At 33.4% G+C, this 20,084-nt stretch overlaps 2 protein-coding genes across 2 annotated transcripts; one reads left to right on the top strand and one right to left on the bottom strand.

The window, feature by feature from the left end:
• Positions 1–2,856: 2,856 nt before the first annotated feature.
• On the top strand, positions 2,857–10,768 carry LOC145628707 (zinc finger CCCH domain-containing protein 19-like). Its single transcript, XM_081681085.1, has 10 exons — positions 2,857–3,089; positions 4,749–4,828; positions 5,686–5,873; positions 6,772–7,759; positions 8,135–8,241; positions 8,810–8,869; positions 9,192–9,242; positions 9,613–9,685; positions 9,871–10,087; positions 10,492–10,768. The coding sequence occupies exons 1-9, from the start codon at positions 2,947–2,949 to the stop codon at positions 10,065–10,067; spliced, it is 1,887 nt and encodes a 628-aa protein (XP_081537211.1). The 5' UTR covers positions 2,857–2,946; the 3' UTR covers positions 10,068–10,087; positions 10,492–10,768.
• Positions 10,769–11,331: 563 nt separating this feature from the next.
• LOC145628706 (CBS domain-containing protein CBSCBSPB3-like) lies at positions 11,332–19,536 on the bottom strand. Its single transcript, XM_081681084.1, has 14 exons — positions 19,165–19,536; positions 18,781–18,955; positions 18,542–18,674; positions 17,521–17,691; positions 17,012–17,090; positions 16,798–16,911; positions 16,644–16,710; positions 16,452–16,557; positions 16,298–16,356; positions 15,148–15,254; positions 14,953–15,080; positions 13,777–13,859; positions 13,594–13,683; positions 11,332–11,875 (listed from the first exon to the last, which is right to left on the bottom strand). The coding sequence occupies exons 1-14, from the start codon at positions 19,299–19,301 to the stop codon at positions 11,702–11,704; spliced, it is 1,623 nt and encodes a 540-aa protein (XP_081537210.1). The 5' UTR covers positions 19,302–19,536; the 3' UTR covers positions 11,332–11,701.
• Between the last annotated feature and the right edge of the window lie 548 nt (positions 19,537–20,084).

The raw sequence follows: 20,084 nt of genomic DNA, 5'->3' as shown, positions 1-20,084 counted from the left end.
ACTAAACAGCAATAATCCTAGTGCATTAGTAACAGCATTGTGGCAAACTGAATCAATATCCCATTAAAACTTAAGAGCATCAAGGCCAACAATCACACTACTAAGTACTAACAATCAATCAAAGCGTTAATCCCATAAGTGAGATCCGACTAATAATAAGTACTAGCAATGAACCCAAAATGCAAATCACCATAAGCAATGTTGGATAAAAGGTGCAAAACGTCATTTTTCTAACTTCATAACTGTACAAAAAGTTTACTCCTATATTCTACAAATTCAATCCTAAATAATTACCGAATAATAAGGTAAAATTAGTATTAACCACCTTTTTTGTCCAACTTTTTTTTTTGAAAAAACAACCTTTTATGTATTTTTATTTACGTACTAAACCACCTTTTAAGTACCTAAATTTTTTATTGCACCACCCCCTATTAATGGCAAGCTACAATGCTTTGTACTACCTCCGTTTTGTATTAATGGCAACTTTGGGGTATTATTTGAGAAATATAAAATATTCCAAAGTTGCAACTAATACAAAATAGAGGTAGTAGCTTGCTTTTCCACATCAATTTTTAAGCTACAAAACTTTAGCAACAAAGTATTCCAATGGTAAACTACAACATCTGGTAATTTGCAAAAAATAAAATTTTTAATAATAAATAATTAAATAATTGTACACATGTTACAATATGAGTGGAGTTTATTTGTCTTTTTTTTTCAATCAAGCATGTAGCTTAAGTAACTCCAATGGTTGGGAAAAGGGACTAACTTGCAAATATTAAAAATCTTAAGCTAGTAGCTACACCATTGTTGCACACCTTGATGATTAGCTTTGGCAAGTAAATTAGCTTTGTAGAGCTGATTAGCTTGGCAAATATTTGTTAGATAAAAAATATTATTAATTTAAAAATAAATTAATTTACAATTAGCTTAACCATTGGAGCAATAAATAGCTTGAATTATTGTAGCTAAAGAAGATGATGTGGCATGCCAAGCTATTAAATAAATTAGTCAACCATTGTAGTTGCTCTTTATTTGGGCTACAGTAGCCTCCATGTTGCTTAATTTTTTGTTCTCCAATGGTGAGTATGTACTATGTAGCTAGATATTTTTATTTTAATTGCAAGCAAGTCTTTACAATTAAACCATTGGAGATGCTCTAGTATTCCACCTTGCAATTAAGGGCCTGTTCTCTTCCGTTGAAATTTAGTTCAGTTCAGTTCAGCTCTTAATTTACGTCTAATGATATTGCTAATGATATAAAGCCAAATTTCATTCTTTTAAGCTCTTATTACAACGACAACGACAACAACAACGTGTCGACAACAACAACAACAACAACAACAACAACAACAACAACAACAACAACAACAATAACAATAATAACAATAATAATAATAATAATAACAATAATAATAATAATAATCAATAAGTAATAAATAATAATAATAATAATAATAATAATAATAATAATAATCAATAAATAATAATAATAATAATAATAATAATAATAATAATAATAATAATAATAATAATAACAATAATAATTGAAATAATAATACTAATAATAATAATCAATAAATAATAATAATAATCATCAATAAATAATAATAATAATAATAACAATAATAATAATAATAATAATAATAATAATAATAATAATAATAATAATAATCAATAAATAATAATAATAATAATCAATAATTAATAATAATAATAATAATAATAATAATAATAATAATAATAATATGTACATTTGTATATACACATATGTATAGTAATAAATAATCAATAAATAATCAAAGATCACTAATCCGTAGTTAAAAATCACTAATTAATAAGTTCAGTTCAGTTCAGCTCAGTTCAGTTCAGTTCAGTTCAGCTGAGTTCAGTTCAGTTCAGCTGAGTTCAGTCAATCGGAACAGGCCCTAAGTGGGCAACGATTTCACCGTCTCTTTTCACGTGAGTAATTACCGTTAGTATCCCATTTTGTTAAGTAGGCAACGAAATTATCAGCTCTTTTTACATGAAAAAAAACAAATGGGGAAAACCGTTTAAACTTTCTTATACACGCGGGGTTGCAAAATACAAAGTGTTTTTTTTTTTTTTTTTTTGATAATTGTTACACCATCTTCATCAAAGGAAGGAAAAAAAATAAAAAATTCTTCCCATTATTGTTGTTCAATTTAGGTAACATTTCCTTATTATTGAATAAAATCATTAAAATCGATAAAATACAATGAATAATAATCCACAACTGTTTCAAAAAAAATAATAATCCATAGCCTCATAAAATAAGGAAATATTCCTCCTTAAAAGGTAACAAATCGGCATTACCAAAACCAATATTATATCAACATATCACAATAATCAAAGGGAGAGAATCCCAAGCCATATGTCAATCCATATTGGGGGCGTTACTTCCCTCTTATGACAAAACCAACATAAGGAGCATATAGTCTGATATACATAAGACTTTCTTCCCCTTGTTATTTCCATAATCCCATTACTTAAATACTGCTTTTGAGTTTTGACACTATTCATACACATAGTACGAGTATATAAGTATTTTTTTCTAAGTACTTATAAAATTCGTTCAATATCACTTTTATTTAATTGTTATAAATACTCTAATTCAGATATAGATTACGCTTTAAAAAAAGGCGGAATATCTTATTGTTGCAATTTTAGGGAGACGGAGAAAACATTTCCTAGTAGAAAAAAAAAAATTAACCGAGATAGTATTAATACTAGTAAAAAAAAAAAAAAAATTAACCGAGGTAGTATTATTTATGTATTACGGAGTAATTTGTTACATGTATTATTTACAGCAATTAAATAAACCACCAAACTCCTCACAAATACAACAACATCAGTCATTCAGTCCTCCTCCTTCTCCTCTGCTCTTTATTTCTCTCTCCTCTTTTTCTCTCTCTAAAATCAACAATGGTGAAGAGGAAGAGAAAGAATAACATCAGCAAGCCGAAAAAGGAGATAATTGAAGAACCAATTAAAGGAGGAGAAGTTGAGTCTGAAGATTACTGCTTTGTTTGCAAAGATGGTGGTCTTTTGATGGTTTGTGATTACAAGTATGAATCTTTTCCATTAATTTTTTGTTATTTTTGTTTATTGATCATTAATTGTTCGTCCAATGTAGCATCTTTTTGGGGTTTTCTGGGTTTTTTATAAATAAAAATTCCCCTTGATTTTTACTTGTTATACTTCTATAAAGTTTGTGGAATAATGTAGCATCTTTTTTATGAATTTTTGTTTCTGGGTATTGTTAAAAATCTTTAAATTGCTTGTTTTTCTTAATTATTTTTGCTGGGTATATGTTTTTTTTTTTGGTTTTGTAACTATTTGTTAAATTGGGGTTCAATAATTTTGTGCCTTTGTCATGCCTTTTTTATTAATGGCGAAATTGTTTTGACCTTTTCACTGTGATTTATGAGTAGGTGAGCAATTGAGTCATGCTTCCCCCAATAAAATAAATAAATAAAATCTAATTAATAAATTTAAGTTTTTTTTTTGTTTTTTTTTTTTCTTGGTGCGGTAAAGCGAAATAAAGGAGAGAAAACAGGGAAAGATAATCCGTTTCCCCTGAAATTAATTATTCAGTTGAAATAAATTATTCAGCTTATATAGAGTCACAAAAGACATTGATGTAGACGGGTTTGGTTTTATACTACCCGCAATCTATTTTTCTGCAATTAAATTAATTGGTGTACTTATCTAAAGGCCGCAAAGGACATTGATGTAGACGGGTTTGAGAAAGATTGTCTGGACATAAAATCCAAGTTCCTTGACTTGAAGAGTCAATGAGAATCTGCCACTCTGTGGCTTTGTTGACCCACATCCAAATAAAAATAAATGATAAAAACAAGAAGAAAAAAATGGGGAAGATGAATGATTAAAGCATTAGATGAGGAAACTGGGGTTAGTTGCACGTGCACTGCAGGTGGTATTAGTTTATACACTTTTGTTTTTTTTTTCAACATAGTATAAACTAGCCCCTACATATTCTTTCAAAAAAAAAAAACTAGCCCCTACATATAAAACTCCAGAATACTTAATGAAATTAATATAATTAAGAAGTATAATTAGGCAAAAACTTTGGTATAAAAATTTATTCAGTAAGAAATATTTGTATAAGATCCCTTTGTTTCTGGGCTTAATTGCAGCTTCTGCAATAGCAGAAAGGGCTTAACAAAGAGCCACAAAATTTCACCTAAATTTATTCTATCTGCCAAAATTTATTACCACCTGCATTGCACATGCCCCAATCCCTTATATAATTGTCATTTTTTTTGTGCATTTGAAGTGGACATTAGTTAAGGGCAACCATTTTAATGAAGAATGTGGACTATTCTTTAAGGGACGGAAGAAGTAGTATTTCGAACATAAGTTGGTGACGATTGAGTCATCAATGGAATAAGGGATTCCTGCAAGATTGAGTATATTACTTTTGTTATGTTATACGAAGTAATTTTCTGTTTTGATTTGAAAAGGAGAAAATGTTATACTATACTGAACTTTCAACTCTTTGAAATTCAAGATTATTTATCTTTCAAGATGATAATGATAAATAACAATGACCTTTTCTGTTGATTAATAGTCTCAAAAATGTGTATTGTATGATTGTATCGTTTGACCTATCAGACAATTGGACCGTGGGTGTGGCCTTGTTTTATCCTTTCATTTTCATGTCTGCTAAGTTCCTTATTTTTGTGATTGGTTTGATTTTGCAGGGGTTGTGTGAAATCTTATCACGCTGAATGTGTGGGAAAAGAAGAATCAACTGAAGATACTGATGATCCATGGATTTGTGGTAAATCTGTCTATGAATCTTCACAAAGTGTTGTGCCATTAGTAATGCTATCTTAGGGTCCAAATTTGGTCTCCTTAGACATCAACTTTATATATATGCCTTTGAGCTCATGTTTATTGATTATTTATTGATAAATGCCAGTGTTGCATGCCAATCTTAAATGTTAGACCATCTTCATCATCTAATTAAAATTGTTACACCCTTTGTTTCATATTTAAAAATAAATAAAATAAAAGACGACCACTTACAATTTTCAGAAAGGGTAAGAAAGATCATTTCACTTCTCTTTAGTTGTGTTATACTAGCCAATGTTCTTCACTTTATTTTTTTTTTAACAATAGCCAAAAAAAAAGTAGTATTGGAAGTTTAACAGAATTTGTCATGTCTAGTAAGTGGGCATTATTTTGGAACATCCCGAATTGGAGTGGTGGACATTTTGACAGGACGGAGGGAGAAAGTATGCCAATTAGCAGCAAATGCACAAGTTCGTCTTTTTTAAATAAATAATAGTAAAGCGTTAGTTTTATTTGAAAGTTTTTCTACTTTTGGCACTTTTTTTAGCCTTCCATAAGATCAAGTTGAAGACTTTTCTAGCTAACAGTTTGATATGCCAAGGTGCTCCTGCAATTCCTTAAACTCTTTTTTTTTTTTTTTGGATAGGAAAGACCGAAAGATAGTATATCTAGCTAATAAATGTAATATCTTAGGCCTAAAGGTTGAGGCAGATTCTGCATTTCCATCGATGATATCCTGTGTCCATTATTCTACTCGTCTCAATTATAGGGTGTTCTTTGTTTTTTGCATTGTCAAAAAGCTCAAGCAAGTAAACTTGACAAATGATGAGTGCTTCTTTTCAGGATGGCATAATTGCCTTGTTTGCAAAAGAAACTCAAAGTACCAGTGTTTCCTCTGTCCGAATGCTGTTTGCCAAAGCTGCTTCAAGGATGCTGCATTTGCAAAAACTGCAGGCGGTAAAGGGTTCTGCAATGACTGCCTCAAACTTGCATTACTCGGAGAAGAAGGCGTGGATGTTGACTCAGATGGGGTATGGGGTACTTTGTAAATCAGTGCTGTATGAAATCTATAGTTTGATGTATACCTTGTTAAATCTCTTATACTTGCAGGTTCTTATCTACTTGATGCATGTATCATTAAACAGCTACTCCACATATTATATTTTGATATTTGGACATAAATGTTGGGGTGAAAATGGGGATGCCCTGTATTCTTTTACCAACTAGGTGCTTATCCTGGCCCCTGGTGTACGCCTTCTAATGTGGACAAGGTTATACTTTGAATACAACTCCCCTTATTGTGACCGGGACATGAGACTCACCTATGGGCGTAGAGTTCATGTTGGAATTGATGATGTCAATAACGTCAAGTAATTCTATATGAATTGATAGAGGCAAATTTGTATAAGTTCATTTTGTAATTTATTTTACATAATATTTCTTTATAGATGTTTGTGTTGATCTCCTTTTCTCTATAATCATATTCAGATGAGATTAAGTGCTCTCAGATTAGTGATAGCGTTAGAATTTTTCCGTAATTGGCTTATGAAGATTTGGTGACGAAGGCTATTTCAGATCTTCATACTCATATATGCTGCATCCTATTCCCTAAATTATTTTTCTTTCTCAGGTGTTTAATGTGTGTCCTGCATCTTTAATTTGTACCTTGTTTTGGTTTCAAAATCTGAAAGTAATTTATCCTTTTATATTTTACCCCAGTACCTGCCTATTCCAGCTCTCTGCTGCTTCAAAGTTTTAATGAATTTATTTCCTGTGGCCACTTTGTGTGTTCTAATGTTGAAATGGTCCATCTAGTTTTCTTGATTACTGGTAATAGAGTCAAGTGGTGTTTGGTTAACTTGATGAATGTCAAATTAAATTTGTGGCCTGTATAGTTACTTACTTAATTGGTTTATTTATATCTTACAGGAAAAGGTGGACTTCAAAGACCGGGAAACATATGAAGGCCTTTTCAAGGAATACTGGGATATTGTTAAGGAAAAGGAAGGGTTGACCTTAGAAGATCTGCATGATGCAGATGTCCAAATAAAGAAGGATGATGACAGGGACAAACCTCATAAGTCACATAAGTATCGGCCGTTGCATCACTCTGACTCAGATGAATCTGTCAAAGAGGAAGACAATAAAGAATTGACATCTGATGATGATCATGACAGTGATGGTGAAGGTGAAGGTGATGGTGATGGTGCTGGTGATAATGCTGTAAAGCCAGTAATAGTTAGTAAGAAAAAGAAACCCAAACAGTTGCCAAGAAGGCGCAAAGGTCCTAAAAGAATTGAGTTTGTAGGTTGGGCCTCCAAAGTTCTTATAACATTCCTTGAATCTATTGGAGTAGATACGAGCAAGAAGCTATCTCAGGATGACGTGGCTTCAATGGTCAATAAGTATGTACATGAAAATAAACTGTTTGATCCAGATAAAAAGAAGAAGGTTCTTTGTGATGTACGACTGCGACCTTTAATAGGAAGAAAATCAGTTAGCATATATAAAATAAATGATGCTTTAGAAGGTCATTTTTCTGAAAACCTAGAGAAGTCAGAAGGTGAAGGATATAGTTCAGGCTGTGAGGAGGAAAAGGCCTCCTTACCTATAAAGAAGAATTGGTGGAGAAAGCTTGGATCTTTTCAGCATAAAGGATCACTTATGGAAAAGTTTCAACAGAAAGAGGCGATGATTGAGGAGCCTAAAAAACCAATTGTTGTTGCTCAAGTTATTTATAGTCAATTTGCAACTATAACTCCACAAAATATGAAGCTCGTTTACTTGAAGAGGTGTTTAGTGGAAAAGTTGTTGGAGCAGCGTGAAACATTTGAAAGCAAAGTGGTGGGAAGCTTCGTGAAAGTCAAGTCAGAACCATTTGATGCAAGGCGTCCATATCAACTCCTTCCAGTAAAAGGTAATGAATATGAGATGATGATGATGAGTGATGTGTAAACTATATGGTTGGATATGGTATTAACCTTAGTAATTTGTTTCTTTAACCTACATATACTTTCGACATATTTTGTGCTTCGTTTATTTTTTCCTACCAACTGTTCAACATAGTATCAAAGCATAATAACAGGACACTACAGTGCTGTCATTTATGACACAAAATTCTTCAAATAAATTTAACTCTACAGTGATCATTCATGTTTCTATATCTGTTGAACTGTTCCTCTTGTGACAAACTGGTGGGAACTGGGAAGTTAGCACTTGACTTCATGCTTTCCTTATCTATCCCAATTGCTTATTGTATTGATTTTTTTTTTCTCCTTTTATACCTTTGTAGGAATCTCGAACTCTGGTGATAAGAACAATGGAAAGGTTTTTCTTCAAGTATCTAATCTAGCTAATGATGTTCCTATTCGCTTACTATCAAATGATGATATAGCTGAGGTACTTGATCAATTAGATACTCCTAATATTATACTATGGATGTGTAATGACTCATTGTAGTAAATTTGCTGATCTTTAGTTCTTTTTTACAAACATGTGATGTAATTTTCAGATAAAAATTTGATTAATATTTTTGTCACCTTTTAAAAATGCATAAAAATATTACTTTATCTTTTCCCTCTCCCTGCATTAATATGTTAGTCATGTTACTGCCCTTAATTTAGATCTTTGTGCTAATTTGATGTTTTTTGTAAAATCTGAGCTTATTCTCAACAAAGTGTAAAATGAACCTTGACTAGGTGGGTATATGACATCCTACGAAATCTTTATGAGCATGCAGGAACTGCGTGTCTGTGGCGTACTACATTAGTTTTCCCATTTCCATATTCATTCCTGTGATATATGTAGCTCTTTTTATATGCATCTAACATTAAGTTGTATGTCCTCTTGTTTTTTCCCTATAATATGGTGGAGTTACCCTTTGCCTTCTATTTCCTTTCATATGTTTGTTTTCGTATTTCAGAGTAGGAACACTAACTGTTAGCATTGAATTGCTTGTTATATGCAGGAAGATTGTGAAGGATTGCGTCAGAAAGTGGACAATGGCCTTATTCCTAGGCCTACTGTTGTAAGCTCTCTCGGCTTTACTAGAACTCCAAGGAATACTATTATAATAAGTATAAGATATTGTAGAAATGTCTTGAAAGTTTGGTAATGAATATAATGGGATAACCATTTGGTTTTTCTTTCTAATTGAACTAATTCAGCTAATAAGGTATATCTGACCAAAAAAAGCAGAACATTTTGTATTGAATACTTTGCTAAAATATACTAATAAGGGCTGGATGGTATCTCATTTTTCCTTCTGCAACTGAAGTTTTCTGGTGATTTTGTTTGAGAGAGTGAAATTTCTTGCGTAATTCTTGATTAAAATATATTGGTCCAAACAGGTGGAGCTTGAGAAGAAAGCAAAAGAAATCCATGAAGATATGACAAAATATGTGAGTAATTCTATTACTAATATTGGAATGTACTTTGTCCAGCTTACTTTCGTAATCATTTCTCAAGGCACAGGCATAATCTCTGAATGTAGTCCTTGGTATACAACATTGTCAAGGTGCTATCTATGCCCTAATCATTTCTCAAGGCACAGGCAAAATCTCTTAATAATGGTGTTTGTGTGGTGGGAGATAAGGGGAAGTTGCTCTCTTATTGAATAATGGTGCTCTCTTGTATATTTTATAATCTCTTTGCATAGATCTCTTGTATATTGAGCATTGACTGCTCTACACTGGGATCATGCTTTGATTCTTCTTGAGTTATTTTGATTTACCGGTTTTAATTTTTTGTTGTCTTTGCAATATCCAACAGTGGATCTCCAGAGAACTGTCTATCCTAAAGAATCGCATTGATCTAGCAAATGAGAAGGGACGGAGACAGGAATATCCTTTAGAAGTCATAATTGTGAATTTTTTTTTTTTCCCCTCAATTATTTCGATAATAAATTTTTGTGCAACATCAATCTGCTTTTGGATGTTTCTTTGATATACTCACCAATATGTTTGTGTGCAATTGCATGCATAGTTACTATGTTGACGCATTTATCCTTAACCTTGATGTCTTTTACATTATTTGAATCGCGTCAAAGGAGAGACCTACTACAGTCAGAGGCAGAGCAGTCGCGCTTGCTAAATGAGGTCCCTAAAGTAATTGCAGATGTAATCAAACCTGATGAGGAGACTCAGGATAATGATAATTCCGGAACTGCTAACACTCGAGTGATTCCCAGTGGAAACTCTGGAGGCAATGAGAAAATTCCAGCGTAATTGGTACTCCATGACCCTAGGTAACTTTAACATGTTAAATCTTATTCTGAACTTGATTGAATGATTCTTTAGGTATATAGATCTTATGCCAATTGAATGGATGTAATAACATCTTGCTAGATGATTCTCACTGGCCTGATTTTGTTAATACTCGTAACTCTTCTTTGAGCATTAGTAAAAAAATGCTAATAATTTATGCTTCTTTGGCTGAGTAGTGACCCAAAATAGTTTTAGAATCCGCTGCTTCATCATGTAGATTCAAGGCCATAAAACCTGAAGACTTAGTTTGCTGTTAGCTTGTTACAGTAATAATTTCTTAATTGATATAGATCATTTTGTTTGTCTCATAATGTTTGCCCATTTCTTGTATGGATTATGAAAATGCTGGGTTGAAGCTGACTGATTTTCTTTCCTTGCGTGACAGATACAGAAATAATATCTGAAACCCACCTGATATAGTATGCTACAAGCCTGCAGACGATTACAATACAACTCTTAGAAGTTTTTGTTTTTTCGGTTGGTAAAGTTGTTTTCTGTAAATACAGAAAATTCACAGCAGAAACCTTATTGTAGAAACCGTATTGTATTAAGTTCATGGCTTGTTCTTAAGATGAATAAGTGAGCTAAAACTTAATTGTTGATGATACAATGAAACAACTTAATATGTTATGGCAAACTCTAGTGAATTTTGAACTATGATATTAATCATGATATGAACTCATTCTCATAAAGCTTCAGATTAGTTTTGAACTATTTGCTCTTGTGTGTGATTTTTCGGTGAATGATATGAACATCACTAATTTAGGCAGAAAAATGGAGCTTTTTTCGTTATGCAACTACACAGTAATACTGATTAATGCCAGTTATAAGGAGTTTACATTTTATCTGTCCGCATTTTCAAAGGCTAATTATATTTGTTGATTTCTTAGATAAGCTTTTGCTCCCTATAGCTAGGGTAGGTGATAAGTTGAAGATAGCTTAGCTTTCATGGTTACTATGTCTCTATTTAACAGTGAACTATTGTTTTATTATAGTTAGCGAGTATTTTGCTATAAGACTCATTTTCGGCCTTAGGATTACTCCTACCAGAGTGAATACTCACAATAGTTCAGAAAGTTATTCTGAAGCTATAAGATCCAGAAGTAACAGTTTAATGAGCAGACAATTTCATTATACTGTAACATCGTTTATATGCACTTTGTTAAATGTTGATAACAATATGTCAATATGTTGGCAGAGGCTTATTCTGAAGACTCAAGAACAATTGTACATAACTTACAAAAATTTTATTAATTTTACCAACCAAAAAGGAAAGTCATACTTCTGTAAGGTGAGCCACCATGAGTAGTAACAGATGTCAGAAGATCCAAGCTTTGCTTGATTGCTTTATATATTTTCAATTTACAAAAAATATGGGATAGTTTTAAAGGTCACAATGGCCCCGAAAGGACAAAAACTTATGCATATCACATTGTGTTTGGGAAAACTAACAACTTCCCACAAAGAAGCAGGCATCAATTGAGGCCAAATCATGATTTTGTTTACACCAAGCTCAAGTTGAGCATGGGAAGTAAAAGTATAATTATGTTAGGACGGCCAATGTCTGCAGCCTGGTACTGATTCCATGCAACACCTCAGCGTTTTGCGTGCCTCAAATAGACCACCACACCAACAGCTGTTACCATCACTGTACCTGCCAAAATCCCTGAATGAACTGATGTCCATCTAGATCTCTCAACAACAGTGGCACTAGTCTCTGAACTGGTTTCCTTGACAGCTTCAGGGAACTCTAGAAACAACCTTATAACCTGTTGAGGAAAAGATAACATTAAAGAGCCGAGAATATATATATATATATATATAAATCTCCTGATATGGGGGATGATAGTGGAAAGTGAAACCTGTCATTAAGGGTCAATTCTATTCAACTTATTTTGTTTAAGCTTACCTGATCTTATCTTACTACGTATTTAAAATCTGCTAAACTTGTAATTATGTCATAACTTATTTCATTTGAATTTAATTGTTGACAAAAGCAAGCATTCAGAAGAATTCAATTGAAATCAAATCATGATTGTATTCTGCTCTGAATCCAATTAAAAAATCAAGTAAAATTATTTTGTGATAAATGAGCATGACATGCACAGGATGCACTGATGCACAAGGTGAGTGTGACCAGGGGTAATTTCTGGTTCAAAGCAAGGAGATTGAAGCATCAATCCTCATCTTCAAATCACCTTTCTTCTTCTTCAAGTCCTCAAATTCACACCAACCACACCATCCCCTTTCTCATCCCCACCATCAAAATAGCCATGAAGACCACCATATCCCCTGCCTCCAGCATACCCCGCTTCCCAGCTGCCTCCTCGGCTCCCACTACCAAACCATTTCTGTGAACGGATTTGCATTTACTAGCTTCTCTGTGATAGAGTTTATTACAATCTTAATTCTCCAGACATTACAGGCCTGCAAATCTGCAGCTTCCATACACAAATCTGAATGCGAATGCTTGATACATCTTGACTTCCAACTTTGAAATTATTTCATTGCTACAGCTCAAAACATCATCATTTTCAACAATCATATTCTGCAAGCCCAATTATTTTTTTAAGTATTAAGGATCTTTAGAATCCAGAATACCATACACAATGACTGGATCTGGTCATGCTGAGCTCCAAATTCAAGGCTTCCAGGAACAAATCTAGCAAGGTGACAGATATCTAATTATCTAATGCATCTAAATCCCATTTAGATGAATACATGGTCAACAAATGAAGGTGAAGTGGGCCTTGACAATCTATAGGAATAGTTCTAAGAGATCATACTAATAAAACAAACTACAACGTAACAACGTAGGTCTGGTCCAGAATGCATGGTCCCCAATTTACTTAAAGTTGAAAAAAAAAACTACAACATAAGTCAGTGGTATGTATCGCATCAATCAAAATCAATAACTGGCCATTTTTTCAGCACTCAAGTTTTGGATTGGAAATGGGGGAAATGAATCAGATTATCCTCACAAAGCATTACTTTTGGTGCAATGCTGAACTTACCTGCTGTCCTTACCTGCTGTCCTTGGAAAAAAAAATTCCCATATTATTCTTGATTAGTTAGAAGAAAGCTGGCATAAAAGCTAACCTTCCACATATTCCCATATTATTCTCGATCCTTTTGGATAGCTGTTCATATTAAATAGCTTAACATGTCTGTTTTTACTTTTTATTAGGAAAAGAATAAAAACAAGCATTGCAAAATGGAAATTTTTAATCCTAAAGCTGCAATGCAGTGTCAAATATTATCCAAATTCGGAAACCTCTCACATAGACTACTAGACATCAATTTCTGTTAGTGGGAAAATTAGAAACCAAGAGTTCAAATAAAATTAAATATTAACATGCCCATGGTAACACTTATAGTTAATCAATGTTAGTGGTTAATTTGGAAACCTGGATATTATGATACAGTTTCAAAATGATGCACTGAAGTTTTGTAGGTTGACCCTGCAAAAATGGGCTAAACATAGTACCTTTTGTCCCACTGATCTTGCATGAAGAGCAGCACCAATGAGATCAGAATCACAAGTGAGTAATATTTTATCACCTTCATCATCTTCATACTATAATCAAAGGAACATAATGTTAAGAGCCATGCATCTAATGAAAAGGGAGGCCAAAACGGAATTATCACAACACAAACTCCACAAACTTACCAATAATTGTGGACGATTGCCACTGTCACTAGACCCTATTCTTTGCATGACAGCGGAAACAAGCTCGTCCAAATTCTCGGTCGCTGAAGGAAATTTTACAGAAAAGGGACAGGGACGTCAAATTAGGTTCCATCAACACAAAACTGTGAAATATCAAGTAAAATTGCATATTCACAAACATGGTCTTACCAAACCATTAACCTCAATGACCCTATAACTACTATGACATCAACCATTAAATAATATTACAACCGTTATTAATCACACATAACAATATAGCAACTACTCATCACCACAAATGACTAAATCCGCTGATGCAAGGTTTGCTAAACAAGACGTGGTTTATCGTCCACTCTTTAAATGTTGAGCCAACAAGTACATCCAACAGGGAGGAATATTTTTAGTAGAAATGCCTAATTTACCCACTGTCATGGGACACAGGTCCAGAAAACGCGAGGGGTTACAGAAAATAAGAGGGTAGCAATAAATGCATAGCATACACAATCAAAATCATAAATGTCAAAATCTTCACCAAAGATTAACATACAATAAAGGAACAGTGCCGTTCTTGCTACATTTAGCAGTGTACATGGACAACATCAATCCAAAGCAAAAATAGCTGTAGATAAGGAAGAAAGATGAATCCAAGTCCACGTCAACTAAGGGGAGTTGGAATACACCAGGAAATAATGATAGAATTTTTTTCAAATACTCCCTTTTCCCCTCCAATAAAAAACTAAAGGGAATAGGCTGTGAGGCATGGACAAGACAGACCAAGAGAGAATAAACAGAGAGCGGGGAAAATACACAAGCACTGCAATTTACTTAATTTAAACTGTTTATTTGACTTAACATGATAACCCGGGGAATGATAATGCACTACAGGACTGGAAAAACTTTCAAAGAGGATAAAGATACTGCTAATGTTCCAAAATAAATGCACCCAATTTTTCTTCCAGCAAGTCCCAAATTCCCAATACAATCTTTGTTCCACAAATTCATATAAGAAGATCCATTCAGTTTCCCATTTAATAATTTTATCTAGTCAAGAAGCCAGCACCAGTTTTATACTTTGGGCAGAAAATTTACCAAGGCAGTATATATTGCTACCAAGGAGATTTGAAGTGTTTTCCTAATGTCCAAGCAAACTAAAACCAGATACTACATGACACTTACCAAAAGTAAATCGATGAACACGCCCTTTAGGGTCCTCAAATTTAAATGAAAATGAATTTCCAAGACCAAGCGATGGATATTTTCCCAAATCTGTTCCTTCAGAATTCATCAGCGCAGCTGACATTTCACTGTAAAAATAATCCCTGTTAAAACAACACCATAAAGCTTGAAGGACAATCCAGAGAAAACAATTACCTATGAGAATCTGAATCATCTGGTGGCTCCAATGCAAGTGCTGAGTCCCAGAACTTTTGCATCATTGTGTTTGCCATATCATTCATAGTTCCAGAGCTATTCTCAACCTTATAAATGGTAAGAAAATAAACATTAAACAGTAGTTATAAACTCAATGGTAATTACACAATATTAAAATAATTACACCAGAAGACTAGACCGACAACACTAAAACCATATACATATATCCAGCCCAAAAAACATATTACATATACCAGCAGGTCTGGATTTGGGAAGGCCTTAATCCTGAACACTTAAACCAAGAGACAAACTTATACAAATTCATTACGAGACATACTGATTTAGATTGATTTGCAGAAGTCCCACAAGATGTTGGCAAAATTTTAACAGCATAGGTATTCAGAATTTTAGATGATACGGAATTAAAGAGCAATTCTTTTTAGAACAATCAAAAGATAAAAAGAACAAAAAAATAACAACAAAAACAAAAAAACAAATTCGAAAACAAAAAAACAAAAACAAAATCAGTGGACGACATGTGCTCTCTATAAAGTGTATTTTTCAGTTATTTCACAGAACTAATTTTGTCTTGGTTTTTTTTTTTTAATTTTTTTTTTTTTAAAAAAAAAAAAATTATTCAAAGGAGCCTTGAAGGTCCAACAAGTAGAAATGGTTTTCAGAGCCATGTATCAGGTACAACCCTCTATACTAGTGCAAAGGCCATTTGAAGTCTGTCAATCTTTTGTACTTACCAAAAAAGGCTAGAAGGCAATTGCTTGGAGACAAATACTTTTATATAAAATGAAGGCCAAAAGATAAATATCAATGAGCTACAGAAGGAGATGTGTTTGCATCTTTGCGACATCAATACAATAACTTGAGACATTATAGCAATACCTTAGTTGGACAACAATGCCCACAAGATTTCAGAAAAGAAGAAAGGAAGTAACAATGGCAAAACACTCTCAATAAAGTAATTAAAATGTTATTACAATTATTTCCATTTCCATTCCCAATTTATAAACTCACAGGCAGGTGTACAGCATTTACAAAGGTGACAATATGTTGTTTCTATTGAAGGAAATACAAAATAATTGGTCCACAATTACATGATCACACAATTATAAAACCGAACCAAGAAAATGATTACCATGGAAATAGCAGCATGAGTTAGCATTAAGACATCAACACAAGCAGCAACGGATCCATCTGCAGGACAAAAACAATAAGAGGAACATTCAATGAGCATAGATCACCTATTTTAAACGTCACCTACTTGTAATGACCAATGCCTATATCCTTACCTCTGTCCAAAACTGGAAGATGAAGGAATTTTCCGTCGTGCATTATGTGCAATGCTTCAAGAATTGTTGTTTCCAAATTTGCACATTCAGGATTGGATGTCATCACCTGGAGGAGTACATGCATTAGTTTTTTTTTTTGAAAGAAACAGAATTGAAACAGCAATTCTTAAAAAGAACGTTGAGCTTCAAAACCTTTTCCACCAGAGTTAGCTCAGGTGAAAGATTCTGTGCTACAACCCGCATGAGTATATCTCTTGACCTGCAAGACAAATATAATGCACCTTAAATGGAAGTTATCCCAAGAAACAACACAGGAGAATATGAATTCTAGGTGAAAATAATGTACGTTAGGATTCCAAGAACTTTGATCCCACTTGTTATGATAACTGAATTAACACGATAGTCCCTCATCTTCTTTGCAGCAACAGAAACAGGGTCAGACGGTGAGACTGTTGCTACCCTGAAAGACCCAAAGCCATACATCTTAGCACCAAACACAAACTCAGAAAGCAATATATCAATACAAAATAGCTCATATGCAAATTTAAGTCAATCCATACTTGGTGTTTTCAGTGATAACAGTCGACAAAGAAGGCTTGAACATCCGTTCCCTTAATGTCTCTATAAACGCAGCAGGTGCTAGAAAAGAGATAAAGTAAAGACCATTTGAAAAATTGTCAGCCAACATAAAGTCATAAGAAAGAAATGAAAGAGATCAAAGAGACAAACATCACTCCTATTAAATTCTAATAAAGTTCAGGGTGTCTCAAGAACTCCACTTAGTAAACTATCTCAGCTCTGCAAGCATGAGCATGAACTATACGAACTAAAAGGTTGAAGGACCTTTGGGACACTGATGTATGAAAAAGAAAACAAAGAAAGGAAGCACATACTGAAATGAAAATCATCCTAAATAGTTAGCCTTTTAAAATCCCAAGTCTACTGCTCAAAATTTTTGTTCCAATAAAGTAAGAATTTTGGACAGACAACTCAGCATATCTGAACAAAACAAGTGAACAAGCCCTCTCTCTCGTTCACACGCGCTTGGGGGGGGGAGTGCTTAACTAACCACTGAAATTGTTTCCCATCTGACGCTCAACTCCCTCAACTGCAGCAGCAATAGCACTACCCTGCTCAGCAGCTTTCTCCATTCTTGATATGGCATCATATAAACACCTAGTGATATCCAATAAGGCAATCACTTCACCATTTTCTACAACAGGAAGATGCCTGAATTTTCCTGTTGAACAGTAACAGAAGGTATTACAAAAATTTCAACAGATAGCCAACATAATAGACATCCAACATTGAAAACTATAGATGATATGGCTCCATTGGATCAGAAAAAAAGAATCAACAAAAAGTATCATTTTGGAGCTTGTAAAACAACATTGTTGAGACAAATTTCAAGTGATTTAAATCAGAAACACATATGACATTGCTGGAAGAATGGTCCTCCTTGATGGAAAAGGACATGCTCCACTTTTAAAGGCAGTCATTTTCAACGCCTTGGAGAAAACATTCTCTTCATAAAACATCTATTTACGGTAGAGTTCATTAAAAAATAAAAATAATAATAAAAAATAAAAAAAAAAAGAAAAAAGAAAAAAGGTCCACCCATGCAATCATATCAATACTGAAAACAACTTAAGAAGATAATTTGCATCCTTGGTTCACATCATAAACCACAATTGAGCACCAAATATCAGAATCCAAGCTTTTTTAGTATAAATTTTTAAGAGAATATACCCGTACATGTAGCAGGGGAGAAGGAAACCAGCTTGGAAACCTCATTTTGGGCACGAGACCTAGGACCTCATGTACTCCACCAATTTTCACAATGCGCTATAAGGAACAACATACTCCCTCCAATGCAAAGTAACTATTCTCTTTTCCTTTATAGAATATTTCATATTAATGGTCTCAATTGTATTGCATTTAACACATTATTACACTACCACTTCTTCCTACTAGTTTTATACTTTTATTCCACTCTACTTAATACTTCGCATATGCGGAAAATAAGAAAATTTCAACCAAAACAAACACTCCAAAATGAAATGAAGTTGACATTAGAAAATGCCTCTAACCTTGAATCATCTTCTGCAAGGCATCAATAGCTAATGTATCTGAAGTCACAAATATCGGATTCCTAGTCATAATTTTCGATACAACAGTCTGTTCCGGTCGCAACTCCTCTGCTATCACCCGAGTAGCAATATCCTAACCACCACACACACAAACAAACAAACAAACAAACAATCAAACAGACCCCAACAAAAACACAAATTTCAATCAATCAACAACCAAACTAAAACATCAATTTAACCTTATCAGTAACAATTCCAGATAACAAAGCATTAGAATCAGTCAACAACACAGCATCAACACGACGTGCCGCCATCCTTCTACAAGCATCCGACACCGACGTCCCTTCCGGAATCGTTAATGCCTTTGACAACTTCAACTTCTTCACCGTTCTCTCTCCTCCCGCAACAGATGACCTACATACATACACACACATTGTTAAATTTCTTAAATTCCAATCTTTTTTCAAATTAACCAAATTAATCAAACTCCATTTCAAATATCAACAACCCCATTTCAAATATCAATAACCCCATTAAAAAATCAATAACCCCATTTCAATTCCAACAAAAATTCAAATAATAAACCAAAATTCAACCAAAAAAAAAGAAAAATTAAAAATTACGGAGGTGAAGTGGGCTTAGAGGAGGTTCCATTTTCAGGTGGTGGCGCCGATTTTTTCGCCGCCGTCGCCGGCTGCCGTTTCTGGGTCAAACTAGTTCTTCTCGGCGGTGGCGGTGGTACCACTTGGGAAGAACTCATTTTTTGTAATTTTTTAATTTATTGACAATCAAAATAAAAACACAAATCAAATTGGGGAAAATCAATCTAGGGTTCCAAGGTCAAATGTTTTTTTTTTCAAATTTGGGGATGAGAAGAGAGAGAAAGAGCTAGGGTTTATCTTTTTTAAAAAAAATAAAATTAAAATTTCTCTCTCCTTAGTTGTAAGTGGGACCCACTTTGAGTTTTTAATTCTGTCTTTGGTGAATTCAGATTTTCTCTCTCCTATTTTGCGCCAAAATAAATAATCTCGATTTTCGTGATTTTTTCCCACCCAAAATTATTGAAGTTCAATTCAAATCCAACGTTTTTATAAAAAAAAAACAATTTATTTATTTTTTGATTGGGTAACGTGGAGTTTAAGTCACCTTATAATAATGGGCCAACTGGCCCAATCATGAGCCTGCAAAAATTTTACACTACACCCCGGTGTAGCTTCTGCTACCTATACCCCCCTCCCCAAGTGACGTCATTTTGCACATATAATATTTCAAAACTGAACATATTTTATTAATAATTGTAAATGAACATACAATTATTTATAATTGAACATTTAATTAAGGAGCATTATTATAGATGAAAAATGTATAAAAATTATAATTTTGTACTTGTTATTGAAAATTTTTGAAGGTAGCACACACTCCTTATTGTAATCGTAAGAATCATTTCCATGAAAATTACAACATAGCACACACTCTTATTGAAATTCCTTATTAAATTTGTTAAAATAACTAATTCATGATATAATTGGGTGCTTTAATTAGT

The sequence above is a fragment of the Chenopodium album genome, chromosome 4, assembly GCF_948465745.1.
Source record: "Chenopodium album chromosome 4, dcCheAlbu1.1, whole genome shotgun sequence".
NCBI lineage: Eukaryota > Viridiplantae > Streptophyta > Magnoliopsida > Caryophyllales > Amaranthaceae > Chenopodium > Chenopodium album.
The sequence above is the reverse complement of the archived record's forward strand: the minus strand, read 5'-3'. Positions and strand labels throughout refer to the sequence as shown.

Excerpts from the sequence above, each read along its gene's own strand:
- LOC145628707 (XM_081681085.1), top strand. The coding sequence starts at position 2,947 with ATGGTGAAGAGGAAGAGAAAGAATAACATCAGCAAGCCGAAAAAGGAG. Across the intron at positions 4,829-5,685 it reads TGATGATCCATGGATTTGTG|GATGGCATAATTGCCTTGTT; the intron begins GTAAATCTGTCT and ends GCTTCTTTTCAG. Across the intron at positions 5,874-6,771 it reads TGGATGTTGACTCAGATGGG|GAAAAGGTGGACTTCAAAGA; the intron begins GTATGGGGTACT and ends TATATCTTACAG.
- LOC145628706 (XM_081681084.1), bottom strand. The coding sequence starts at position 19,301 with ATGAGTTCTTCCCAAGTGGTACCACCGCCACCGCCGAGAAGAACTAGT. Across the intron at positions 16,912-17,011 it reads GTTATCACTGAAAACACCAA|GGTAGCAACAGTCTCACCGT; the intron begins GTATGGATTGAC and ends TGGGTCTTTCAG. Across the intron at positions 13,860-14,952 it reads TGTTCATCGATTTACTTTTG|CGACCGAGAATTTGGACGAG; the intron begins GTAAGTGTCATG and ends AATTTCCTTCAG.